The 27,972-nt window shown below is 52.7% G+C and overlaps 1 protein-coding gene across 1 annotated transcript; it reads right to left on the bottom strand.

Moving 5' to 3' along the window:
* Positions 1–218: 218 nt before the first annotated feature.
* kcnq3 (potassium voltage-gated channel, KQT-like subfamily, member 3) lies at positions 219–27,708 on the bottom strand. The gene is made up of 16 exons (XM_076022236.1): positions 27,392–27,708; positions 26,304–26,759; positions 9,464–9,554; positions 9,097–9,223; positions 8,843–9,015; positions 8,594–8,767; positions 7,452–7,562; positions 6,993–7,088; positions 6,823–6,917; positions 6,228–6,254; positions 3,930–4,129; positions 3,742–3,847; positions 2,818–2,949; positions 2,643–2,738; positions 1,413–1,500; positions 219–971 (listed from the first exon to the last, which is right to left on the bottom strand). Exons 2-16 carry the CDS (start codon positions 26,627–26,629, stop codon positions 264–266), a joined length of 2,550 nt encoding a protein of 849 aa, XP_075878351.1. The 5' UTR covers positions 26,630–26,759; positions 27,392–27,708; the 3' UTR covers positions 219–263.
* Positions 27,709–27,972: the final 264 nt, after the last annotated feature.

Below are 27,972 nucleotides of genomic sequence, written 5' to 3'. Positions count from 1 at the left end.
TCCATGCAGTGCAGCTTTTGCAGCAGTAAAGCTTTGGTGGATATAGAATCAATAGTAGTGACGCTTTTCATCTTAACGCTGTACAGAGGTTCTACTTTACAAATGCTTCCTGGCTTCTGGTTCCGGTCGCTCGGTGGTCTCACTGGACCCTCCCCACAGCTTTTGGGGGTGGGGCGGTCCTCCAATAGTTCTGCTGTGGAGGGGGGTGGGGTGGGGGGGTGGGGGACGTGGGGGGGGGGTTTCCATAGCGTGTTTCCTGCTCCTCACGGGGGCGAGGACCACACGGCGTCCCCAAACCCCTCCCCTGTGGAGGAGAGCGGGAGGGGCGGCCCCCCGCCGCTGGGCGTGAAGGGGTCCGTGTCCGTGTCAGTCTCGCCCTCGGCCAGGTAGCTCGCCCGGGGTTTGGTCCAGCCGCCGCCGCCCGCCGCCTGGGCGCCGGCCGACAGCTCCTCCCCTTCCCCGTCCCTCTCCCCAGAGATGCTGAAGCCGCTGGGCGAGCGCTCCAGCTCCTCGTGGTTCACCGACAGCATGGAGAGCGGCGAGTCGGCGCCCCCCCGCCCACCCCCTGCGGTCCTGGCCATGCCCACCGACGCGTCCTGCAGCGAGCTGATTGGCAGCACTGTCGGCCGCTCGGCGTAGGTGGGCACCGCCGCCAGGGCGGGCCGCGGCGGCGGCCGGTGGGGGTCCGTCCCGGTGGTGGTGGTGGTGGTGGTGGGGCGGCTGGTCCCGCTGGCCGACCCGCCTGGTCCACCTGGTCCGAGCCGGGCCTGGGGCACCTGGTAGGACATGTGGGGGAGGGACTCGGCGTAGTTGAAAAAGAGCCGCTGGATCTCGCTGCCACCGCGGCCGCCCGTGGGGTCGCACGGCTCCATGGTCATGTGGGCGGAGCCCGCCGAGTCCACCTGCAGGTGCTCGCTGTGCTGGATGTGCATGTCCACCAGGAAGTCCAACTTCTTCTCCATGTCCTCAACCTGAGACACAGACACGTTAGCGAAGGAGCCAGCCGGCTTGAACACACGCTCATAAAAAGGAAAAATATAGATGTACATATGTGTTTCTATACCGCTGTGTTTATCATTTGTTTATCTAATAAGGATCCCCATTAGTTTTCACAATGTGGAGACTGTTCTTCCTGGGGTCCACACAAAAACAAGACAAGTCATTACAATAATTACAAATCGAAATAGGCAAAGATATTCAGCAAAATTTCTATAATAATAAGTTAAAAAAACAAAACAGAAACAGAAAAATAAATTAAAATAAATAACCAAAATCTTCAACATCCTAAGCAACAATATTTGCTACTGCCACCAGATCAGTATCCACTTATGAACTAATTTATGAGATTATTCCAAGTTTACCAAGTGTACAATTCCAAGTATGCATTTGAAAATGAACACGCCGCCCCTCACCTGTCGCTCCACCCTGAGGAATCTACCCATCATGCTTTGGTCTTCGGTTTCGGGCAGTGAGACGGCTTTGGCTGGGAAGGACTCCTGTCTGGAAGACAGAGACATATGCTGTGTCTCAATTTAGGGTCTGCACCCTTCAGACCGAGTGTCCTCCGTCTGAAGGAAGCGTTCTTTGGCTGTGTCTCAATTCAGGTGCTGCGTCCTTGAAGTGCGCATTTTGGAAGGAAGTTGCATCATAGCACTGCGCGAAGGCTTGTCCCAATTCCCGAGGGTGCTTAGGATGCTCAAAATGCGCCCTCGGAATGGTGCTGGCTGCTGCAAAGCATCGTGGGATCCTGGGAAGTCAGCTGAAATTAGCGGCATGTACTGGTTAAGACACGACATATAAACCTAAATATTGAAGTTTCACATAAAGTATCCAGTTTTTAACGTAGTATTTTATTTATTTGATCATCCAACGGCATCGTTAGATGGCGAACCAATGGTTAGCTTGATACTATAAAAACGTCACTTCCGGGGTTGGCCAGCAGGAGGGAACGGCGGTGACGATACGAGGAAATACGCCGAAGGCTAGACCGTCCCGAGTGGTGACCGGGGAGGCGGGGTTTGGTCCGTCCTTCTAGGCTGGGAAGTCTAAGAACGCTTCCTTCAGACGGAGGACACTCGGTCTCGAGGGTGCAGAACCTGAATTGAGACACAGCCTTAGAGTTCCCAGCCTAGAAGGACGGACCAAACCCCGCCTCCCCGGTAACCACTCGGGACGGTAATTTATACAAAGTGTCTTTGCCAGTAGATGCCGCTAATTTCAGCTGACTTCCCAGGATCCCATGATGCTTTGCAGCCGCACACAAAGCATCATGGGATCCATAAGTGCGCGAAGGATAGTAGCGGTGCATCATTGGAATCGGCTAAAACGAGTGCGTATTTCCGAGTACGCATATTGAGCGTCCTCGGGAATTGGGACAAGCCTTCGCGCAGTGCGATGACGCAATGCGTACTTCAAGGATGCAGAACCTGAATTGAGACACAGCAATAGACTGATGCAGCCAGACCAGAGGGGGCGCTGTGGTGATGCTGCTACAGGGTTCCTAGTGGACACTGTGGGACCACATTCATCAAAAACAGAACGTTTGACGCTTTGAACGGGTTGTCGAATGAGATGAAACCAGGTGAAGGCATGACCGCTCTGCTTCCGCAGACGCAGGGTGACGAGGGTGAGGTGGGCGGTACCTGGGCGACTGATTGGACGGGGAGGTGAAGGGTGCCTTCTGAGTCTTCTTCTGTTTGGGGGTGAGGGGGGGTCCAGGGGCCAGAATCATGTCGATCCTGGAAGAAGGAGGAGAAGAGGGGTTGGTGGTGAAGGAAGAGGAGGAGGACACCTGCCCCCCGGTGCACCTGCGCTCACCTGGTCTGCAGGTACTTGATCCTGCACAGCATGTCCAGGTGTCCGGCCGAGTACTGCTCAATCACGTCCTTCACGTCGTAAGGCCTCAGGGTCTCCTTGAACCGCTTCTTGTTCAGGAGGAACTGCATGATCCTGCCAGGGGGAGAACGCTTGGGTTCCTGGTTAAGACACTTTTGACGTCATGGTTCCGCTGAAGGGGAACCATCGTCTCGGTCACCTCTGGACCCTGCCTCCTCCGCCTCCCCCCCCCTGACGGGAACCTTCTCTCCCCTGCATGAGCTTTAGAAAGTCTTGGATGCTGAAACCAGAAGCCTTGTGTTCCCTTTCACGCAGCCTTTCAGACTGGACATAATGCTGATGATAGCCTCCACCTCCACACCTCCCCCAGCTGCTTCTCCAAGGTATGACTGCGGACTGATGGCTGACTGAATAAGGAGTGTGCAGTGTTACCGTGGCAACGGATCACAGACGATCAGAGGGGAATTCTGCCGAGCGCTGTGGCTCCTGCCGTGCAATTCCTGTCACTGTCACACGGGGCACCCCCCACCTCCATGGCTACATTGACTGACTGATTGATTGAGTGATTGATTGACTTAAGTGTCAAACACCATGATTGGTGCTCAGCCCACTTAGACACATCTGTCAAATAACATTCCCACAATTCCATCCACGATGGGCACTCACTTCTTCAGCTCATATGTGACTACAATACAAAGCAAAACATAACACAACCTATAAAAATAAGGACACATACAAACAAACTGGAATTGTCACATGGGATACAAAAATATCTTGCCGCCGATAACAGGGCTTTTCCATAAATTTAGCCAAAACAAAAACCAGCAGAGAATCTCCCCTTCACATGCGCTACAACTCAGAGGTCATGTTCTTCCAAAGGATCTGACGGCGCTTTGATGTTCTGACCTCACGGCTCTGATGACCAGTTTCAGGGTGGGGATCATCTCCTCCAGCAGGATTTCAGGCGGGAAGCCCCGCTCTTCCGCGGCCGGCTCCGCCAGAGCTCCGCCCTCTGGACAGACAGCAGACAGCAGACTGGGTTGGGTTTCTGAAGGCACCGGGCCAGAACGTCTGGGGACGGAGGCCGCTCTTACCGTCTGAGCTCTGACGTAGCGCGTAGGACTTCATGCGAAAGGCGGTGCGGAAGCGCTCTCGGTTGCTGAAGCCGGCCGGTTTGGGCTCTTTGGACGGGCTCTCCTCGATGGACTCGGCGTTGAGCGTCATCTTGCGGCCCGACGCCACCAACGGCCGGGTGTTGGGCAGGCGAACGCGTTCCAGGATGCTCATCTTCTGGCTGCAACAAGGGGAGCGAGAGCGCGGTGTTTGGAGGCGGGACTGAAGTCAACCTGCTGCTTCGCTGGACCCCCGGATGAGAATCAAGCAGTGGTGGGCTAAAGCCAGGGATGGGCAAACTACAGCCCGGGGGACATATCCAGCCCGTTAAGCTATTTTTTCGATCCCGCCCCAACTTGAAGAAATTATATTAAAAGTAAGTAAGTAATAAAATAGCTGTGTTGTATCCATTTTTTCAGTGTTTAGAGAGACATTTCAGCAAAGACATAAATACTGTGGGGCTTCATAGACACACATTTTGTTGTAACTTTGCTTTGGGTCATTTTCAATTGACATTAAAAGCACATGTTTTCTACATATCCCATGATATATTTTTTCCTGCTATGAGGTGGGTCACCAAAACACTCCATCCATCTGCTCCTCCTCTGGCCCCTCTGTCAAATTTCTGAACCCACTGTGGCCCACCAGCCAAAATGTTTGCCCATCCCTGGGCCGCGCAGTTCCACCCGGAGCACTGAATCGCTCAATTCAGTACAATAAAACGATTCTTTCAAAACAGTCATTCACTACGTCTATTAGTTTCGCAGCGCCGATGACACAACACTGCTGGCCTGGTTAGCCTTGATTAGCCGATCAGAACCCACCGGAGAGGCGGAGTCAGCGCACGTATGGCGCGTGAATGTTAGCGCTAGCGGCTACGCATCAGGGGCGGAAAGATTTCGGGGAGTTTCTCTCGTCCGCAGTCGACACGGACGACCAATAGTGTTGTCTGAGTCCATGGAGGAGTGGAGAAGCCCCGCCCCTTTCATCGCCCGGCGGCGGACAGTGCCTGGCAGGGCGGCGACAGAAGCTCTCTTGGTAAGATAAGAGTCCTGTGAGGAGGGCGGAGTAACTGGAGCCCCTCGGCCCCCGCAGCCACACACAATACTGGGCTCTATGTGGTGGCGGCGGCGGCGGCGAAGGATTGGCTGGACGGGCGAACGGCGCCGAGAGGATCTCAGTCCGCGGAGGATTACACCCCATTACCTGGTGGCTCCCTGCAAACACACACTCACACACTCTCTCTCTCGCGCACACACACACACACACACACACACACACACACACACACACACACACACACACACACACACACACACACACACACACACACACACACACACACACACACACACACACAAACTGTCCGGCTTATCAGAGCCTTGTTGGACACGGTGGTGCAGCTGCACTTCCTGGCTTTGGTCCACGTCTTTACTCACTCACAGGAACCAGATAATGTCACAGTGGAGAAACACACTCGTCTGTTTTTCACTCCCTCCATCCTTCACCTCCTCAGTTCAGCCCGGACAAACATCAGGCCATGCAAAACACACAGGTCATGAACAATAATGCGCTGCTCCGCATCACCGAGTGGAAGCTGAGCAGCCTCCTCAAGGTGTTGAGGAAAGTGAGGAAGAGAGGAGCTGAGGAACTAAGGAAGTGAGGAAGTGAGGAAGTGAGGAACTGGGGAAATGAGGAACTAAGGAACTGGGGAACAAAGGAAGTAATGAAGTGACGAGCTGAGGCGGTGAGAAAGTGATAAAGTGGGGAGCTGAGGAACTGAGGAACGAAGGAAGTGAGGAATTGAGGAACAAAGGAAGTAAGGAAGTGAGGAAGTATGAAAGTGAGAAAATGAGGAAGCGAGGAACAAATGAAGTAGAGATTTGAAGAAGTAAGCATTTGAGGAGATGAGGAAGTGAGGAAGCGACGCAGGGAGGAACTAAGAAAGCGAGGAAGTGAGTAGCTGAGGAGCTGAGGACATGAGGAAGAGAGGAAGTGAGGAACACACTCTGACCCACTTCGGTGTGTGTATTGATTTCTTCCGCGGCCACATTATCGAAGCGCCCCTCCACCACTAACGACTCTTCCAGGAACGAGGCGATTAGCCGTCGCCGCTGCGTAACGACTTCCTGTCGTCACGGTAACGGCTTTAACACGGCCGGCTTCACACCGCCGCCGACCATCCGTCCAGCCGTCCAGCCGTCCAGCGTCGTCGGCTGGTCATGTGACCTAGGCTGTGACTGTGTGTGCGAGCGGTTTGTGGAGGGACGGAGACCCACCTGGCCATGGCCTCCAGGTGCTCCTTCCTGTGGACGGAAACGGAGATTCACTGTCAATCAACAGGCAGATTTGGAAAAGCCTCAACCCCCCCCCCCCCCCCCCCCCCACACACACACACAAACACACACACACACAGTGACAGTATACACCTCCAGACATACAGGGGCCAGCCTAGCAATGGTTCACTAGTAGCCACAGCTGATGTGTCAGTGCGCCTGAAGGACAACTTCCTGTTTGTGACTGAGGACTTCTTGCTGCTGCGGCGGAGCAGCGCTCAGCTCTCTTATGGAGCAGCTACGACACATGTGATCAACTATAACTTTATCTGGTGGACACAGGGATGGTTTGGTTTAGCAGGTGCGGGATGGATGGGCGGGGACAGGTGTGGCAGACGTTTAATACCTACTGTTCCAGCATCCAGCCCAGCGTGGAAACCACAGACCTCGAATTCAGGTTAATGGTGAGCATGCAAACTAAAGGAAATGAAAAATTTTCAACTGAAAAATCATGACTGGTGGAACATTGAAAATGAGCACAGGAAGAGAAGAAGAAGAAGAAGAAGAAGGAGAGAACCTCCTGTTTGCAGACGCTCACCTGAAGCAGGGCAGAGAGATGATGGTCTCGTAGAACCTCCAGGTGGCGATGAGGTCCTCCCTGATTGGGTTGGTGGCGTAGTACCTCCAGGCGGACTGGAAACAAAGAGCTGGTCACCAGTAGTTCCCACCTGCCATCGGCGGCGGCGCTGTTTCACATGGCCGACTCACCTGGATGAGTCCGGCTGCCGGATGTCTGCGCTTCTCAAAGTGCTTCTGTCTGTGCTGCTCCTGGACCTTCAGCGCCAAACCCGATCCCAGGATCCCCTGCAGCCACACAAGCGCAGCGTCAAGCCACGAGGTGGGGCTGAGTGCAAAAAGTGAGACTCGCCAGATTTGTGGGGATTAAAACAAATAATCTTAATCACAACAATATCAAAGTGTGACAATAAAATCCCAGAAATATCAGAGTGGACTGAGCTCATGGTTGTACTGCAGGTGTTTAACTCAATGCAGTGAGGCAGGAAGGACACAAGGGGGCAGCAACTACATCTGAGATGAGATGTGCAGCTGGCAAAAACAGGTGACAAGACGATGCTTCTTCTGAGGAACCTGAAAACTTTTATCGTATGAATGTCTAAATGTTTCAAAGAGGACGACAAATGTTGCTGCTTGCGTGACTCCTCCCACCGCTGGCAGGGCGAAGAAGGACACTCCAATCAGAGCGAAGGTGCCGGCCAACAGCCTTCCTGCCCAGGTCTTGGGCGTCTTGTCGCCGTAGCCGATGGTGGTCAGCGTGATCTGAGGGAGACGAGCACAGTTTCAGGTGAGGACAGCCGTGCCACCTGCGCCCCCCAGTGCGACGGAGGGCTCATCACAGCGACCACCGCCTCGGTGTCGCAGCGGTGCCGCAGAGAGCCGTCTGTGACCCCGAGGTGACCTCCGACCCCTGGTTTGAAGGGCGGCCACTTTAATGAGGCGCCTCCACTTGCCGTGTTTGTGACCAGAGGGCGCTGTGCTCATTAGAGCGGGAGGTTCTGCCAGCAGTGATCAGAGACCGGCAGACCTTCAGAACCTCGCAGAGGACAGAGGCGCTGGAAATATCTCAGCGGCAGCGACATCGCCACCGGCCTCACGGCCTCCTGGAGCAGGTGTACTCGCTGAGTTCCGACCAATCAGCCAGTGGCACAGAAGAAGACCGAGAGGGCAAACAGGAAGTGGCTGATAGCCTCGCCGAGGCAAAGAGCTAATGGCGCTAAAGGCTTTTCTGACTGGCTGTGGACACTCTTAGCGCTGTTAGTAACGTTATCACAGTGTCATTATTAATGTATTGATGTGGGCAGATGGTAATAAAAAATACATCAACAGAAATATGCATTAGTTGAGACATATATATGCATTTCTGTGCCAAGTGCAAACTATAATGTTATTAAAAAATAACACTCTGCTCTCACCTTTTCTACCTTTAGGATGGGATACATGGAGTGGACTATATAGCAGTGGCGGGCCATCGGGGCCAGCTAGGCTTTCACTGCTAGCTGCTAAACATACTTAAAGTAGATTTTCCTGTAAATATGATAATAAAGTTATTCTCCATAGTTGTACAATATCCACCTGCCGGGTCCGTGCCCATCAATTGGACACTACTTTTAGTGATGCATTGTGGGATGCATTGAGTGGACTACATGGTTAATATAGTCCTCAGACAGCTCCAGTGCCAGCGAGTTCCAGACCGACCAATCAGCTTCCAGGTTGTGCCGACTCCACCCCCTCCCAACACCTAACCAGATGGTCACGTGACCTAAACAGAAGCTCAGCGTGCCGTCACTCACCAGTCCCCACCACAGGGCATCTGCGTAGGTGTCAAAGTCCTGTGACTTGGGCTGAGCGGTGGGGTTCTCCGGGTCGGCCATGTCCACCGACACGTCGTCCTTCTCCACCAGGTAGACCAGGAAGGAGGCCAAGATGAGGGACAGGAAGCCGATGTACCAGGCGGTGATCAGCTCCTGCGTCAAAGACACTAGGTTCAATCCGCTGACACTTCCCTGACGATCGGCGGCTGCCGATTGGCCGAGGCTCACCTTGCTGTGGGCGTAGATGGCGGAGCCCAGCAGCTTCCAGGTGCCCCCCCTGCGGTCCATCCGCAGCATGCGCAGGATCTGCAGGAAGCGCAGGCTGCGCAGCGACGTGGCCAACACGTTGCCCTGGTGCCGCACAGCCACCACCGGCACCGACGCCAGCAGCACGAAGATGTCTGGCCGGGACACAAGGCGCGCGGTCAGACGGGTGGCGGCGGGAAACGAAGCTGGAGCTTCTGACACGGCTGTATACTTACCCAGAATGCACAGCGGCTTGCGGGCAAACTTCAGCCTCCCTCTCCATCCTTTGTAGCGGCAGCAGCATCCAGCCGCCCAGACCCGCAGGCCAAACTCCGCCCCAAAGACAAATATGGTTGAGGTTTCCTGTTGAGGAGAGGAAGTCCGGGTTCACCACTTCCTGTCAGCTGCTGTTTTTCCACCTTTATTTCCTCCTCAGACATGACAACCAAAGAACTCGGAGTCTACAGAGGTCAATCAGAAGATGAGCACGCAAACCCCAAATCAACCCGGTGGAATTGTTTTTCCAGAGGGGTTTTTAAAGAGGAATCAGCGGGTCAAGTCAACCCAACGACATCAAACCAATCTTCTCCTTCTCCTCCTCACCAGGATGACGAGCCAGTGTGCCGACAGCTTCTCGTGCTCCTTGAAGGTGGTGAGAACGGCCAGAATCAGGCAGCCCAGGACGATCAGGAACCTGCAGGAAACAGGAAACGGCTGTGAGTCACAGTGGGTGGTGGCACCTGTGTGTGTGCGTGCGTGTGAGTAAAACACGTTCGTCTCATCAGGCTCTTGGCACCACCGGTTGATGCGTCACCACTAGAGGGGGCTACTGCTGCGTTTTTTGCTGAAGTTGCTGAAGAGTCCAAGGTTTTTTCAAAGAGAAGTAAAAAACACTGATGGCTCGTCTTAAACTTGTTTACAAACAGATTGTCTTTTACTCGCTTTGAACACAGGCTAATTAAGACCCACCCACCACAGGAACAGTGGATCAGTGGAACAGGAACAGCTAATCCTGAAGCTGCTTTCAGGCTGCCATTGATTGTGTGTTTGTGGAATTTCTTGAGGTGAATTCTTCTCCCCTTGTGTTCAGTGAGTGGGCGGGACTTCCTGTCGGAGCGTTCAACATCCTGTTGTTTCTCTCTGCTGCGGGATGTTTGTTTCCTCCGACGAGGCTCCGATTCCATCGCCTGATGAGGACTCGGGTCCTTCATGCGTCGGTTGGCGGCTCAGCCCGACCCGCGGTGACGACCTCATCGGCAGGCAGCCGAGGACCGGGCCTCAAATCCTGAGAGTTAATTATCTCAGATTTCCACGCCATATAATTAGGGTCATTCCAAAGTAAATGAGGTTGAGCTGCGGCTCACCGTCCAGCAAAAAGCGGAACCGAGTCCGCCGTTCCGGCGAAGAGGGAGCACGATTGCAGGAGGAAGTGCGAAAGACGTGGAAGAGAAGAGATGAGACGATGAGCAAAAATGAAGGAGGATGAAAAAAAAGAAAGCAAGAGAAACCTTGGGATTAACAGCATGTTCGATTCCTCATTCCGAGGACAGACTTCTATCCAACGACTTCCCTGCCAACTCTGAGACGGAAGAACTGCAGGAGCAGCGGAGCGACAGCGCCACGTGCGGGAAGTCCATCCAGCCGAGTTGTGGTCAAGACCACACCAACCAAGACCAAGACATTATCAAGGCTAGACCGAGACTGGATATATATCAAAGAAACAACAACAGAACCAAACTAATGACCAGTGTCTTTTTTTAAATTAAAGTTTGCTTCTACATAAATAGAACAGCAACATTTCTTTTCAGGAAGGTATCTTTCAATCATTTTCTTCTACATATTTCTGCTTTGTCAACTATTTTGAACCATTAAAAAAAAAAAAAATTGCTTGATAAACTTTAACATTAACAAGGAATATGGGGGCGTATCACCCTGGGTTTCACAAACAGGTGTCACAAACTGTCATTGCAGAGTTGGCTGAGTCTCCACCGAGTCTCTAGATGAAAAATCCCAAGTCCGCCCAGTCCGAGACGAGACCGAGACCCTTGAATAGCGGTCTTGAGACCAAGACCAATCTCGAGTGCTGCAACACTACCGTCCAACTGTATCATCCACCCTCTGATTAGAAGTCCCGGGTCAAACGTCATGCTGTCTCCCACCAGACCCAGAAAGAAGCAGCAGCAGCATCAACAGTAGCAATACCTCCACAACCACAGGGGGCAGCACATAGCAGAACAGCGCTGCTGTTCGCCAGCTGCTGTTCGCCGGCTGCTGTTTAAATCCTGCTGAAGTGAAACAATCTTTGACAGGAGCCTCCGCCGTTGATGCCGCCATTAGCGCCGTTAGCTTTTCTGCGAAAGACGGAGATGCAGGCTGTCGCTGCTAGCTGTGTTAGCGGTAGAGCTAACGACAACGTGGAGCGGCGCCGCTGGGTGTGAACGGGGGGGAGCAGCAGACAGCGGCCGCACGTCAGCAGTGTCTGGGTGCGACTGAGCCACTTCCTGTTTCCAGGAACAGCAGATTAGCGGCAGCTATGATGGATGATGAGCTATTTTTATTTTATTTTTTTTACTAAATATTGATCTCTCGGCCTACGGACATGAATCAGAGCCTCGTCCTGGTTGCCACGCTGTTGAATGAACTCTGATGGAAAAATCCTGTTTGTTATTGGTGCAGGGCAGCCGCTTATTGATGGATAAACTTTGCGGCTGATTTATTGGAAGCATCCGTCTGTCTTATCAGCTGCAGCAGGACGGCCTGCTGCTCCCAGTCGGACTCACACACTCTAATTCACTTTTCCTTTACAAAAATGGATAAAATCCAGGCAGAACAAATCAATCAGCCTGCTTTTTCTTGGTCACTGTGGTTTATTGACCACAGTCTGATTGTGGTTCCTCTCGGTGTCTTTTCCTAAACAGGATCACTTTTTATATCTATTACATTTACGTCTCTGGGACATTTCTTTTGAACAATTTTTTGCGATCTTTAAATTTGGGGGCCACAAAAACGCACAGACGACAGCCCGGCAGTGCCGTCTGCGCCGTTAGCCAACGTTAGCCAGTCGTTAACCTGTCAGTCAGCGACCGCCGCTGCTGACGGGCCACCGAGGCCGGCGTCACTCTGAGCCGCAGCCGGCCAGGAAGTGGTCGTGACAGCTGGCGACATCACGGCGCCCTGACCTTCACTGGGCAGAGAGGGCGCCGCAGGGCACGCTCATTATTAATCCCACCACAGGCGAGCGCAGGCGGCCGTTCTGCCGTCACAGGAGCATAGCCACGGAGACGGGAGGGAGATGGACCCGACATGGGGGGGTGTAGGGACCACATCCGGCCACTAGGGGGCGTCACCCACGGACTGCTCTGAATCGCGGGAGATCCGGCAGTAAGCGCAGAAGTCTGGATCCTGACAGAGAAGCTGGGCTAAGCACGCTAAGATAACCGTTAGCCGTTAGCTCCAGGCCAAGTCAGTTGAAAAGGAAGTCTCTTCTAATTCAGACTGTTTAGTGTTTCTCCTTGAGCAGCCTGTGGGTGGCGCTATGATCTGTAGCACAGCCGGGATTCACGATGATCACCGAGGAAAAGTCAAACACACACACTGGTCCAGTCACTAGCAGGAAGAAGCAGGACAGAGCACCGCCGCTGTGTTAGCCTGAGAAAGCCACACCCACTGATGCTCTGACCAATCAGAGCAGAACAGCAGCGCTGACGGCCTCATTTCATTTGTTCATTGGGAATTTTTGCGTCTCTGCAACGGATGGTCCTGCACGCGTGAGCGCACGCACACACACACACACACACACACACACACACACACACACACACACACACACACACACACACACACACACACACACACACACACACACACACACACACACACACACACACACACAGGCCTGACATGCTTTTTGTGTCTCCATGGCAACAGCTGCTGGCTGGTGTTTCTCGCCGTCTCCAGCGTCGTCATGGCGACAGCAGCCTCCCACCAGCCAGAAGATGCACTCAGGAGTTGCCAACCAGGACTGGGCGGAGCCAATCTGTAGCATGTGTGTGTCCGTGTGTCTGTGTCTGTGCGTGTGTGTCTGTCTGAGAGTGTGTGTGTGTTTGTGTTTGTGTACGTGTTGCCGCATGTGCGTGTGTGTGTGTTAGCGGGCACTTTTCTGGACTGTGACTCAAACTTTGGTCACGTGATCACACTTTGCCCATGACCAGAGACGCTGGTTGAGTGGCAGGCGCCGGTGGAAACCTTTGTCCCGCCCACTGACGTGGGATGTGGCAGCGACACCTCCGGCCGACACGTCACCGGGTGCAAGACAAGCTGAGAGCTCAGCGACACCCATCACCACCAACACTGTTCCTTCTGCCTGCCATCACTGTTTCCCTCCACCAGTGGGCGCTGTGACAGCCATCACCACCAACACTCTTCCTTCTGCCTGCCATCACTGTTTCCCTCCACCAGTGGGCGCTGTGACACCCGCAGGACACCCGGGGCAGAGTGACCCCTGACCTGGACGATGAAGCGGCGCCACCTGTTGCTTCTCTTGATGAACTGCAGCAACAGCCAATCAAACGACGTGTTTTCTCTTCTCAAACGCCCCCCAAAAACGGTTTTAGTTTGCGTTGAATGGTGTTGATGGCTCAGAAGCGGCCGATGGCGATGATGTCAGACCAGACCAGGAAGTACAGGGGGTTCCAGTAGCGCACCCAGTCGGACCCCTAGGAAGTAAGTCATAAAATAGCTGTATCTCATCTATTGTTTTCATCCTTTGTGTGTGTGTGTGTGTGTGTTTTAAGAGTCATTTCAGTGAAGAGCTAAATACCGCTGGGTTGTTCATTATCAACAGACAATAAAGCACGTTTTCTACACATCGAATCTTGAATCTTGAATCTTGAATAAATGTGAATACTTTTGCCGCCTCTGCCAAACACTGTGCCCCCTGCTGGACAGGAGGCTCCACTGCAGTGTGAATCAGCGTTCACGAACTGGTCAGAGTGGTTCATTCAACCAAAAACATCCCGGCCACGCTTCGCCACAGGGTGGTGCCGCAAAGACGAAATGCTTGCTGTGTCGTCTCCGACTCGCTCCACCGGCCACAAACGCCTCAATGCTACGTTCACTGTCCCGTGGAAATGCTTCTGACAGATAATCAATGGGCTGGACAGGAAGCAGGAAGCGAACGTCGTCCTTCAAACGCTCGTGGTGTGAAACTCTTGGTCGGAACCTCCACAGCAGAACTCCACATCAGAACTCCACAGCAGAGGAACTTCCACAGCAGAACTCCATAGCAGAACTCCACAGCAGAGGAACCTCCACAGCAGAGGAACCTCCACAGCAGAACTCCACATCAGAGACACAACAGCGGCTATGCAGGGAAAAAGTGGGTTAATCAGATGCAGCTCCGCACACACACAGAAGTGTGACGGAGGAGCAACAGGGGGTCACTTGAGGACAAACGGGAAGCATCTGGCGTGCAGGAAGTCACATGTGGGACGGCTAATGAACGACTAATGAAAATACCAATCGCACGCATTCTGCTGACTCAGGACCTCGCTGAACACTCTGAGCTGAAAGGCGTGCGGAACGGTTAGCTCAGCAGCTAGCTTCCAGTTAGCTTTCAGTGTTAGCTTCCAGGCCCCAGCAATTAGTCACATTCACGTTGTGAAGTCAAATCTGCGCTAATTCCACATAATCCACCTCTTTCTCCTGCAACAACCAGGCTAGCAGTTGTTCACAAGATGCACAACAGGGAGGAGTGCCATGGAAGCGTAGCTCATCATCCATGAAGCAGGTGCAGCGACAAGCTGCAGTCAGTTTTCCAGACACGACGGCCTGATCTCAACAAAAGGCAACGGTGAGTTGTGCCAATGCTAACTTTAGCGGCGCTTGTTTCTCTCGTTAGCTTCAGATTGTTCCCGCAAAAGACGTACGCCATCATGTGAAGCTAACAGGGCGTGAAAAGATCAGCAGGTCGTCGTCACTGCATGAACGAGCCGCTCCGGCCCTCTTCTGCCTCCGAACGGACTCACGCTCCATTAACTGGACCGATCCGCTAGCCGTTTGCTCCCATCATGCCTCAGTACACAGTGCCTCTCCTAATGCACAAGTCGTGTTGCTCCTCAGAGAACCTGGAAGCAGCCGCGGCTGCAGCACATCCACCTGATGGCTCAGGGGAGGGCAAACTTTCTGACTGGTGGGCCACAGTGGGTTGGAAAGTTTGACAGAGGGGGCGGGGCAGGAGCAGACGGATGGAGTCTTTGGGTGACCAAAATATATCATGGGATATGTAGAAAACGTGCTTTAATGTCAATTGAAAATGAACCGAAGCAAACTTAGAAAAAAAAATATGTCTTTGGGGACCCGTGGTAGTTTATGATTTACTCACCATTCATTCATCTTCCATACCCACTTACTCCCGAGCTCAGGGTCACGGGGGTCTGCTGGAGCCTCTCCCAGCTGTCTTAGGGCAAAGGCAGGGTGACACCCTGGACAAGTCGCCAGTTCATTGCAGGGCCACATAGACACAGACAACCATTCACACTCACATGCACACCTACGAACGATTTAGAATTTTCAATTGACCTCACATGCATGTTTTTGGAGTGTGGGAGGAAGCCGGAGAACCCGGAGAGAACCCACGCAGACACAGGGAGAACATGCAAACTCCACACAGAAAGGTCCCAGGCCCGGAATCGAACCCACGACCTTCTTGCTGCGAGGCGGCAGCGCTCACCACTGCGCCACCGTGTCGCCCCCGTAGTTTGCCAATGCCTGGGTAGCTTGTAGCTTCTAGTAACAATCTGTAGCGTCTCGCTAAAAGGACGTTCACTCATTTTTTGTTTCTTTTTAAACAAATGGAGTTTTCTATTGGTCACTTCCTGTTTGACTCCCTGCCGGCAGGGCTTTGCTCACTGGCTGCAGCAAGCACCACAGTCTCTGGACGCTGCGCTAGCTAACTAACCTGCTGATGCCACATTGGGTTTGTGTTGTGCTGCCAGGCCGGTGAGTCATCAGTTGGCAGAAGATGCTCCAGATTATGAGATAAATGGGATTACTGCAGCGTGACGAGCGTGGAAACAACTCAGCGTTCGCAGCATCAGACGCCCCCCCCCCCAAACACACAAACACACACACACACACCCTCCCCCGCCACCCTCCAGCGACGCCAGCGTTTCAGTTTCCATGGCAATGGCAGCACAGCAACATGCTGGGCTGAAGAGGAAGGCCACTTTACCAGCAACACACACACACACACACACACACACACACACACACACACAGTTCAGGGGGAGTAAATGTTGTTACTGCTTTGTGAGGAAAAGTTTCTCTGTTTCATCTGAAGCTCCGCCCCCTCCGAACCTTCCAGAGCAACAGAGCCGTCAACCTTCATGACAGAATTAGATCATCCAATCTGCGGCGGGCGGCGCTCCTGCTGGCCCCCTGCTGGCCGCTTGCAGCAACAGCAACGTAACGTTTGGGGAGGGGAGAGACAACAATACTTTGGAGCCAAAGACAACATGTGTGAACTTCACGGTCGACTCTACAGGAAGTAGAGACACAGTAGCTGCTTCAGAAAAAAACTGGACTGGAGTAACGTCTTGTCAGTGCAACCGCTTATTGTTCTTTCTCTCTCTCACAAACACACACACACACACACACAGTCAGATTTAGAGGCTCCGCCCACCTGACCCTTACTTTATCTTCTTCCAGTTTGGCGGGCCGGAGTGAAAAGCTCAATGGGCCGCATATGGTCCCTGGGCCGTAGTTTGCCCATGCCTGCCCCAACTGCTTTCGAACCTAGCAGCCGTTACTCGAGCTAGCTAACTAGCTAGCTAACTAGCTAGCTAACACTCCAGATTCCAGCTAACAATCCACAAGCTTCCTTAGACATTCAAAGAAACGCAAGCAGGTGACGTCGTTCAACTGCAAGCTACCCTTTCATCACGAGCTAGCACTCCAGCTAATATCCACACAGCAACAAACCGGTGGCAGCGACGCACCACGACAGGCTTGTGTTCATACGTCTGATAGGCAGAGAAGCGGCCGTGTCGTCCTCCTTCTGTTCACTTCAACCGCTTTGAATTAATTTCACAGCCGACGCTGACACAGCCTCTGGACTCGCTGCAGCGTCGCCAGGTCTCACTCCAGTGGAGGAAGTTATTTCCACCAGAATATCAGACGTGCCGGCCCGCAGGGAGGCACTGAGTCACGCAGGAAGTCGTCGCGAAAGAGGCGAGAGCCCGGTTCGACGTGTGCTGACGTGCAGTTGGTCGGAGGAGGAGCTAGCGGGTGAGCTAGCGGGTGACTAGCGGGTAGCTTATTGCCAACGAGGAATGAGAAAGGGGCGGGGCCTCGTGAACGACAGCTGTGATGGAAACAATACAGCAGTAGAAAACATGTGCTTTAATGTCAATTGAAAATGAACAGGTGTTACAACAAAATCAGTGTCTTTGAAGCCCCACTGTGTTTTGCTCTTCACTGAGATGAACACTGAGAAATTGATGAAATGCTAGCTCGCTATTTTATGATTTACTGACTATTTACTCACTAGAAATAATGATGAATAAAGGTGGATGGATTTAAAAGCTTACGGGCCGCATATCCCCCCCGGTCGGAGTTTGTCAACGTCCGGTCTAGCCCGAGCTAAGCTAATACGAGCTAAAATGAAATAAACTAGCCCGACGCGGCGTGTTAGCATACGTTGTGGATTAAACCTCTGAAACCGCTAACATCGAACTTCTCTTCAAGCTAACACACCTCCACCGCTGAAGGTTGTTAAGCATAAATCAGCCGCAGAGCAGAAACACCACGCAGTGTTTGTTCGTCGCTCCTCCTCCCCTGCGACTCCCTGAACCTCCACTGAGCAGCTTCCACATCTTCCACACATTCCTGACGCGTCTCCACTCTGCAGACGGTGATGGACAGCCGAGCCGCCGCTCGGCCCTCTGATCAATTATTCAGGAGGCGGGAAATGTCAGCAGGGTCTGCACACGAGCCAGGCAGCGCACGCACACACACACACGCACACACACGCGCACGCACACACACACCCTGCCCTACTCATACTGATGTATTGTGTGTGATTTTTCCATTGCTGGGTCGTGTCTATCGCTTGGTAAGCAGCCGCTAGCTAGCTTAACGTGCTAGCTAGCTAGCTGTGGAGAAAAGACAGAGCAGCGGGGAGGGGGGGGTGTAAACCTCGGACAAAATGGCAAACCAACATTATAGAAAGAAATCTTCCTCCTGAGATAATAATGAACTTTATCAAACAGACACAAACACGTTTTGCTGCAACACCCAGTATGGAACAAGCAACACTTAATACTTTACAACACACAGTGGGTGTCAAACTCTGGCCCGCAGGCCAAATTTGTATTTGTAATTGTATTCGGCCGGCAAAGCAACACCAAATCACTGCTGGAGCTGGAATACAGCACATGTAGCACTAATACTACACATCCCAGAATGCTCTGCTGATATTGTGGTACATCAATCAGGACCGGACTTTCATTGAAGAATGTTATTATTACTCACTACTTTAGTTTATTGCTGTCATGTTGTTGTTTTTTTATTTATTATTCACACATGGGAAAATGTTACTGGTGAAAACTTTAATCAGAACAGTGCAAATAAATAAGAGCCTTCAAATTCAATTTTGCATGCGTGCAGTGTAAAGTTATTTGTTGTATAGCATTAAAGCTCTGCTTGTTCCACAGTCAGGTTGTTTGGAGACGTATAAAAAGGTTCTCTGTTCCATCTGGAGGAGGATTCAAGGATTAACGTCGGCCTGCGACTTTGTCCAGGTTTGACATTTTGCTGCACTGTGTGTTTGAGTTTTACGCCCAGGAGGAGGCGGAGCTTCAGGGACGACGGAACTGCACGGACACAATTTGCTTCAAAGCTGCGGCTCCTCTCGAGCCGTTCACGCGTAGGGGGAAGAGTCCCTTCCCTCCAAAATAAAACACACTCATGAAAGGCTCCAAGCGAAGCTGTGGGCTCAGCAGCGCCCCCCTGCTGGCCCCGCCCACCAGCTGTGTCCTCGCCCGCCCTTCAGGTGCCGTGCGTGAGGCCGCATATTAGCCACAGCTTTGGCTTCAGTTTGCGTGGGACTTCGCAGGAAGTGTAAAGTCCACATCCTGTTCCTGCGCTGACGAGACTCCTGCTGCTGCGTCCTCTAAGCACTCAGAGTGAGCGGTCGCCAGTCAGCACTCTGGAGGGAAAACACCTCGGCAAAGTCGCTGCTGTTGCCGTTTTACAGCGTCGATGCTAATTAGCAAAAAAAAAAAAAAGAAAGAAAGAAAAAAGGTACACAGATGGTTTCAGCAGTGCCACTTCAATACTGCTGATGAACGAAAGCTACTGAGTGCAGGAGGAGGCAAGCATCACTGAGCTAACACGCTAACGCAGACACTGTTGCTGTGTCTCAATTCAGGTTCTGCACCCTTGAGACCGAGTGTCCTCCGTCTGAAGGAAGCGTTCTTAGAGTTCCCAGCCTAGAAGGATGACCAAACCCCGCCTCCCCGGTCACCACTCGGGACGGTCTAGCCTTCGGCGTATTTCCTCGTTTCGTCACCGCTGTTCCCTCCTGCTGGCCAATCCCGGAAGTGACGTTTTTATAGTATCAAGCTAACCATTGGTTAGCCATCTAACGATGCCGTTGGATGATCAAATAAGTAAAATTCTATGTTAAAAACTGGATACTTTATGTGAAACTTCAATATTTAGATTTATATGTCGTGTCTTTGCCAGTACATGCCGCTAATTTCAGCTGACTTCCCAGGATCCCACCATGATGCTTTGCAGCAGTACGCAAACACACCCTGCCCTACTCAAACTGATGTATTGTGTGTGATTTTTACATAAGTACGTGAAGGATAGTAGTGGTGCACCCTTGGAATCGGCTAAAACGAGTGCGTATTTCCGAGTACGCATTTGGAGCGTCCTAAGCACCCTTGGGAATTGGGACAAGCCTTCACGCAGTTTTATGACGCAACTTCCTTTCAAAATGCGTACTTCAAGGATGCAGACCCTGAATTGAGACACAGCATATCGGTGCCGTGCCCTCTCTTATGGCCGTGCCGGTTAGCATTAGCGTAATGAAGCTGGCAGACTCTACAGCAGGGGCGTTGAACTCAAACACACAGTGGGGCCGACATTTAAAACCTGTACAAAGTCTCCGGCCAACGTTGATACGTATTGAAAAAAGTCTTCTTCCATGTAATGGAGAACAGTGAACCTTTTTAAATGGAGCCAAGCAAGTTTTGCTTTAACGTCAATGTGGAATAATAAGCAAAGCTTAACACTGTGTAATAAAAAAGTTATAAAGTTTATAAATTGAAATTCCAATGATAAAGACTGTGATCAAAATGTTAGAATAAATAATGAAAACATTGTCTCACATTAAACCAGGCCGTGGTGCTAAAAAGCGGCTCAGCCAATCACAGGCTTTATCGGCAGTGCCCAGGAAGTGGAACGCTTCGTGCCGCCAAGGAGGGAATAGGGGGCGGGGGGGGATTCCATTATGGCCTAAATGGAGGGGGCGGGGCAGGTGGGGGAGGAACTAATGGTTGCTGTTGCAAAATAGAGCATGAATAAATGATGAGGGGGGGGGAGGTTCCTGCTGGAGATAAGTGCTCAAAACTCACAGCAGGGGGGCGGCGACCAGCACCTCCAATTAACCAGGAAGTGATGCGTTGCATGTGTGTCTGCGGGGGTCATCTGATACAAAGCCCGGCTCAACATCACTGAAGTCCATCTGAATGAATGAAAGAACGGACTGTGACGTGCTCAGGTAGTCTGATTGAGGGGGGAGGAGCCACACTGGGCGACATGCTAACCGTTAGCCTGGGCCCAAGTGTTTGTTACCCCCATTAAACTTTATTTGAACAAATCAGAAGCGGTGAAGTCAGACACCTCGGTGGTGAGCTCACACACACACACACACACACACACACACACACACACACACACACACACACACACACACACACACACACACACACACACTCTCTAATGGCAGCTAATTGACTGCAGTGTGTCTGCGCACCGTCCTCCGTCCAGGCTGCTAAGGTTGGAGGATGCTAATACAGTTAGCACAGAGCAGGTGGCTAATGTGTCTAAATAACTTCAGCCTCGCTCTCCTAATTGCTCTGAGCTCTCTGATTGGAGCAGCCAGCCGTACATCACTGGCGAGACGGGCCGCTGACCGCCAGTGATGTGATCCTGCACTGCAGTTTAGCGAGGCGCTGCGCAGACTCACTGAACCGTCGTGACTTTACGCCCTGCTGTCGGGGGGGGCGGAGCCAGCGGAGCCAGCGAAGCCACGTTGTTGACGGCAGGGTGAGGCTCAGACTGGGGAGTGGGGGGGAGGTCGTCCAGCCTGGGAAACTGCAACTAGCAGGAGTCTGATTGGAATTGAAGTCATCAGAACCATCAAGCGGGGAAACAGGAGCAATATGGGCCACATGAAGCCCGTTGAGCTTTTTTAATCTGGGCCTCTGAATTAGAAGATTATTTTAATTCATTATTTTAACAGTCAGAGAGTCATGAAATCGCTGTATTTCCTCCATGTTTTCAGTGTTTTCAGATTCGTGTCAATAAAGATCCAAACACCGTGGGGCTTCAAAGACACTGATGTTGTAACTTTGCTTTGGTTCATTTTCAGTTGACATGAAAGCACGTGTGTTCTACATACACATCCCATCTCTGAGGTGGCTCACCAAAACACCCCATCCATCTGCCCCTCCTCCAGCCCCCCCCCCCACAATGTAGAACCCATTGTGGCCCCAACAGTCAATACGTTCGCCCAGCCCTGAGCTATTGGCACATTTGACGAGTGACTTCCATCAGCCAACAACACAGAGGGGAGGGGGGGAGGGGATTATCGCAGCTACTGCAGCTGACCACCAGGGGGCCACCAGGAGACATTCTGGCTTCACCGTCACTTTTCGCAAAGCAGGCAGGTTCAGGTCGGCGGATGTTGAAATCGCAGACAGTAATCACACACACACACACGAGAGAAAGAGAGGGGGGGGGGGGGGGGGTTAGTGTTGGCAAGCAGGAGTCAGTTGGAGAAAGGAATTGTGGGATTGGAGGTGATGAGGGGGGAGGGGGGGGCGGGCTGCTGGGAGGTCCCAGCTCTGGTTTCTCCTCCCAGTAAGATCATCCTCCTCAGAGCCCCTCTCCACCTACAGCCATCGATCTGTCTGCGTGCGCCGGCTCACGTATCAAACGCACCCTGTTGTCAGGGAAGGGGGGGTGGGGCTAGGGGGCGTGGCCTCAGCTTCAGCACCAACCAGGAAAACAGGCTTTTAGTGCCTGATTGCCAACAGTTCTCAACAGTTTTCCCAGCATGCAGCAGCACTGGCGGGGGGGGGCGGGGGGGGACATTCAGCCAGTTAAGCTTTTTAATCCATCCAGCCGAACTTGAAGAAATGATATTAACAGTCAGAAAGTCAGAAAATCGTTGTATTTCATCCATGTTTTCAGTGTTTTCAGTGTCATGTCAATAAAGAGCCGTGGGGCTTCAAAGACACTGATTTTGTCGTAACGCTCTTGTTCATTTTCACTTGACATTAAAGCACAGGCTTTCTACACATCCCATGATAGAGTTTTTTATCTTCTCTGAGGCTCCTCCCCCGGCCCCTCTGTCAAATGTTCAAACCAATCGTGGCCCACCAGTCAAACAGTCTGCCCGCCCCTGCACTAAACAGTCCTGGCAGCAGCGAGTCATTCACAGGAAGTTCACCCGCTGAACTTCCTGTGAACTTCTCGTGTGGTTTTTTTCCGCTGCTGATTCTGTTTATGAATGCTAATGAACGTGTTTGTTTTCACCACTGCAGCACTTTGCACTAATATCCACACTTGGCTGGTTGGTGGTGAAACAAGCTCAAAATGACCGCGCTTTGTTTTCTTCTTTCTGTGATGGCCGGCTGGTGAACGCTGCTCCCGGTGGCCGGGAGGATAAAGTGTCATTACTGCTAATGACCGCAACCACACAGTCCATTAGCAGGCCAGGCTGTTTAACAGGGGCCGGTGGGCTTTAAGAGCCTGTAGAGAGCCCTCCTTCCACACCTCCCGGGCCCAGGATGTGACCCCGCCCACCCCTAAACCCTCCCACAACCTCCATGCTACAGTCCAAAACAAAAACAAAAAAAGTCTGAAAGTGCCGGCGCTGCAGCCAAGCGGTGACTCCACAGAAAAGTGACGGACGTAAAGTCTGACCAAGCTTTTATTTCCTCCATCCAGAGGTCAGAGGTCAGAGGACGACACCCTGAAGGCCTCAGCTGCCGCCACCGCCACCAACCAGCCAGTCGGGCCACTTCTTGGCGGCCAGCTCTGGGACTTCTGCTGGGTTCGGTTCATTTTTTTCCGAGTGTTTGCAGCCGGCAGTCAAGTTTTAATTTGCTCTCTGCAGACCAGGACACTGTTGCCGCCACATTCCAGCAGCAGCATCAGCATTCAGCAGTGCATTCTGGGCCGCCGGCTCCCTGAACGCCGTGGCGCTGAACCTTGGCCTCCCACCAACTGCTGATGTCCACATCCCCTCGCTCCGCTCCTCTCTCTCTCTCTCTCTCTCTCTCTCTCTCGCTGTCTTTCTCTCTCTCTCTGTCTCTCTCTCTCTCTCTGTCTCTCTCTCTCTCTCTCTCTCCCTCTGTCTCTCTCTCTCTCTCTCTCTCTCTCTCTGCTCGCTCTACCTGCCTCCCAGATCACCAGATCAGGTTTCTCTCTGCGTTGTCACGGCAACTAAACATTTTTTTTGGTGCCTCTTCAAAAAGAGCCGGACACTTGCGCGGAACTGAGAATCTTCCGGCAGCGTCGCCTCCAGGGGGCGCACAGGAGGCGGGGTTTTGGATGGTAAAATCACAGAGCCGCAAGGCATGATGGGCAATGCGGGAGCGTTCCATCACTCGGAAATATTTCAGTCCTCCTGCTGCTGCTGCCGCTTCGACAATAACTGGAAGCTGATGGGAATCTCGGACGGGGGCTCGCCAGTCCTGCTAGCGGGTTAGCAAACTAGCGTCTAACTGGCTTCTACCTGGCTGCCAAGTGGCCGCTAACTGACATCTAACTGGCCACCAACTGGCTGCTAACTGACAGCTAACTGGCCACCAACTGGCTGCTAACTGGCTGCAAACTGGCCACCAACTGGCTGCTAACTGACAGCTAACTGGCCGCTAACAGGCCGCTAACTGGCAGCCAACTGGCCGTTAACTGGCTGCTAACAGGCCGCTAACTGGCTACCAACTGGCAGCTAACTGGCTACCAACTGGCAGCTAACTGTCCACTAACTGCTTCTATACACACCGCCACAGTGGCGAGGCCTGCCTGACTAGCAGATAGCGACATCAGCAGCGCGCTTCACACTCTTCCTCTGCGTGTCCGCTGGTCACTTTGGAGAGTGGGAAGGGCCTGTGGGGGAGGGGGGGGGGGGTCAGGTGACCTTCACCACATTCTTCAGTGAAACTGATCCTAAAATCAACAGCCGCCGGGATGAAAACATTGATCTGCTGCTGCTGCAGGAGGATTTTCCAGGGATGAGACCCAATGGACAGGGCAGGAAGTAGCTGCTACACCTCCATCTCCCCCCCCTCCAGCCTGTCAAACAGCTGATCTGGACATTTTCCTCCAATCATTTAGCCGTCCAGAGCCGCCGGAGCTTATCAGCGTGTCGGTCTGGAAGCCTCCCAGTCCTCCGCAGCTCTCCCCCCCCTCAGCGCTGCGCTGGGAATTACAGTAGACACAGCAGCGACACGTCCACCTGCTGCTTCAGTCTCAGCGTCAGAATGTGGAATTAATAAAAACAGGCAGATCCTCTGGGAGCCTGCAGCTCATAAAGAGCAAATATTTCTGACTGTAGATCTGAAAGTTTGTCTGCTCGTCAGAGTCGGAGGAGGCAAAACACCGCTCGCTGCTGCATCCCTCTGAATCCTGCACTGTGTGTGTGTGTGTGTGTGTGTGTGTGTGTGTGTGTGTGTGTGTGAGAGTGTGTGTGTGAAGATGCAGCCTGTGGGTGTGTGAGTCAGTGTTGGGTGTTGAGCACTTGGCGTCGCCGTCCTCCGTCGACAAAAACAGAGCATGTGACTGATTTATGTCTGTCAAACTGTCGGCTGTTGCATGACGCAAGCTAGCTCAACTAGTTAGCGACACGTAAAAACCGCTAATGTTTTGTTTGTTTAACATTCATTTTTAATTTCAATCATTAATAATTAATGATAATTAACTTCAATTTAATTAATTTTGTTTATTTTTGTTTACAGCCTCGTCAGCAGGTGTTTGAAACAATAAACACGTTCGGCCACAGCGGCGAGTTAGCATTAGCCACTGTTAGCCGACAGCCGGCACCTACAAGCTACCAGGCACCCAAGCAGGCACCAATTCCGTAAGAACCAGAACCATAAAACAACGGTCATCACCATGAATGAGTTCTGATCGAGTCATGTGACAGGAAGATGAAGCAACTGCTTCCATTCTCAACATTCATCCGTAGCTTGAACATTAACGTGTGAGATCATTTTAAGGTGACAGAATCTGATCCATCACAGGAAGTAACACACACACACACACACACACACACACACACACACACACACACACACACACACACACACACACACACACACACACACACACACACACACACACACACACACGCGCCTGTGATCAAGATGACCTCATGTTACCCAGCAGCTGATATCACACTCTGTAATGATGTCGGCTGCTTTATTTACCACATGTTGTCAGCTGAGGGGAAAGTTTTACAAATTCCACCAGTGAAGGAGAGACACCGACGAGTCAACCGCAGTACCAGCAGTGACCACTGGAGGCTTTGAGGTGAGACATTTAAAGGCCACTGCTGTCAGATGGCGTTCCTTAACTACTGAGCAGTGCAGCTAACGAGGAGCAAGACACTTTCTGCTAAATGCATATATACTGTATATATATATATATATATATATAAATATATATATATATATATATATATATATATATATACATATACGTATTACATATATATATATATTTTTATGGCCAGTATGTTAAGCTTTTACCTATACAAAAAATTCAATATGAAAATTCATAAATCAGCCAAATTCGACACACTTGACCTTTAATTCACATTTCACTGCCATGTAACATGACGTGACCAATAAAGTCTTGCAACTTGAACTCAAAGCGTTGACACTGGTTGGTCAGAGCAGTGGAGCGACCCCACAGAGGAAGAAACGCCGAGTCAGGCTGAGACACCAGGGGGCGCCACTGTCATTGGCCGCCAGTTCCCACCAATCAGTTCCCGATACACAAACAGAGGCTGAAAACAAAGCCGAGTGTCTAAAGAGTGTTGAAAATTTGAAGCCGGTGCCGGAGGTCCGGTACACAGTCAGAACACGTGACCTCTGACCCCGGACCACGCCCCACCCCCTCCCACCCGTCCAGGACTACTCACACGAAGGCGTGGTAGAGCAGCGCCCAGCCTCTGGGCCGCTCCAGCGAGTCGTAGATGAGGTTCTGGATCCTGCGGCGCCGGAGGTGGTTCCTCTTGGTGGGCCGGCTGTAGTTGAGGGGGGTCTTGGCCAGCAGCCCGAAGCCGATGCCCTGCGAGCCGCGCTTCAGGTCATCCCGGCCCGCCTGCACCAGAAGCATGGCGCCGTCCCGGTCCGGTCCACCGCCACCGCTGCCGCCACCGGCGGTACCGCCCTGTTCCGGCCCCGCTGGGTCCCCGGGCGCCCCGCCGTGGGGCTTCCTCTGCTCCGTCCTGGACCGTAGCCCCATGCTCAGCGCTGGGCTCCCACCACCCGCTGCATCCCAGCGTCCAGGCCCGGAGTCCTCAGCACCGGGTCATTAAGGTAGGGGGGGTGGGGGGGGTGGACCCTGGAGCCACAGCAGGAGATCAGCAGGCTGGCTGGAGGAGGAGGAGGAAGAGGAGGAAGAGAGGGAGAAGAATGAGAAGCAGAAGGTGGAGGAGCAGCAGGAGGTGGATGAGGTGGAGGTAGAGCCGGAGGAGAAGGAGTATCAGAGGTGGAGGAGCAGCAGGATCAGGAGGTGGATGAGGTGGAGGTAGAGGCGGAGGAGAAGGTGGAGGAGCAGGTGGAGGAGCAGGAGGTGGAGGAGCAGCAGGGAAAGGAGCAGCGGAAGAAGGAGTCTCAGCAGCGTCCTAAGCTTCACTCACTCCGACACTCACACTGCATCTGATGTCGGCTCCTGAGCGCACACAAACAAGACCCCCCCCCCCCCCCCATTCGCGCTCGTGCGCGTGCGCGCCGTGACGAAACATAAAGTCTGATAAAGTCAGCGCGTGAGAGGAGGCTGTCAATCAATCACCGATCAATCGGTCCGTCGATCCATGAGAGCCGAAGAGGCGTCAGAGCAACACATGACACACACACACACACACACACACACACACACACTGTGGAGACAAAGCCGCGGCACTCCCTCACACACACACACACACACACACACACACACACACACACACACACACACACTTCATCTCCGCTCGGAGACAAAGCGGCTCCGGGTGGCCGAACCTACCACCAGCGACGTCCGCGCACGGCCCGCGTGGCCGGGGCTGCCGGCCTCCATCCAGCTGCCGGGAGGAGCAGGAGGAGGTGCACGAGCACGAGGAAGAGGAGCCTCGGCAGGAGCAGCAGCAGGAGCAGGAGATGCTGCTGGAGAGGAGCAGGAGGAGGCGCAGCTCCGACTGACGGAGCGGCGGCAGCGCGGACGATCTGGTCCTCAGCGGCGCAGGCGCGGCGCGCGCGCACGTTTGTGAGCGCGCTCCAGGGGAAGGCGCACACCTTGATACGTTCCGGAGGGGAACGAGCTGACGCTTGATATGCGCAGTCATGAAAACACTGGGGCGCGCACACGCGTGTGTGTGTGTGTGTGTGTGTGTGTGTGTGTGTGTGTGTGTGTGTGTGTGGTTCGGATTTGCTATCGAGACAGCTTGCTGACTGATGATTTGGGGGGAAATTGAGCTGAGGTTGACGTCACAAATAATTGATAAACAGGTTTCAGCAGCGCGTGATTCCGCCCAAAATTCAGGCTCCGCCCACCGACTGTGAAGCAATAGGTAAAAAATAAATAAATAATAAACACAAAAAGAAGAAATA

Source organism: Nelusetta ayraudi, unplaced genomic scaffold, assembly GCF_046127955.1.
Source record: "Nelusetta ayraudi isolate G7.1 ecotype Tasmania unplaced genomic scaffold, CSIRO-AGI_Nayr_v1 ptg000011l, whole genome shotgun sequence".
NCBI classification, from domain to species: Eukaryota; Metazoa; Chordata; class Actinopteri; order Tetraodontiformes; family Monacanthidae; genus Nelusetta; species Nelusetta ayraudi.
Note: the sequence above shows the minus strand (reverse complement) of the source record. Positions and strands in the feature narration are given on the sequence as shown.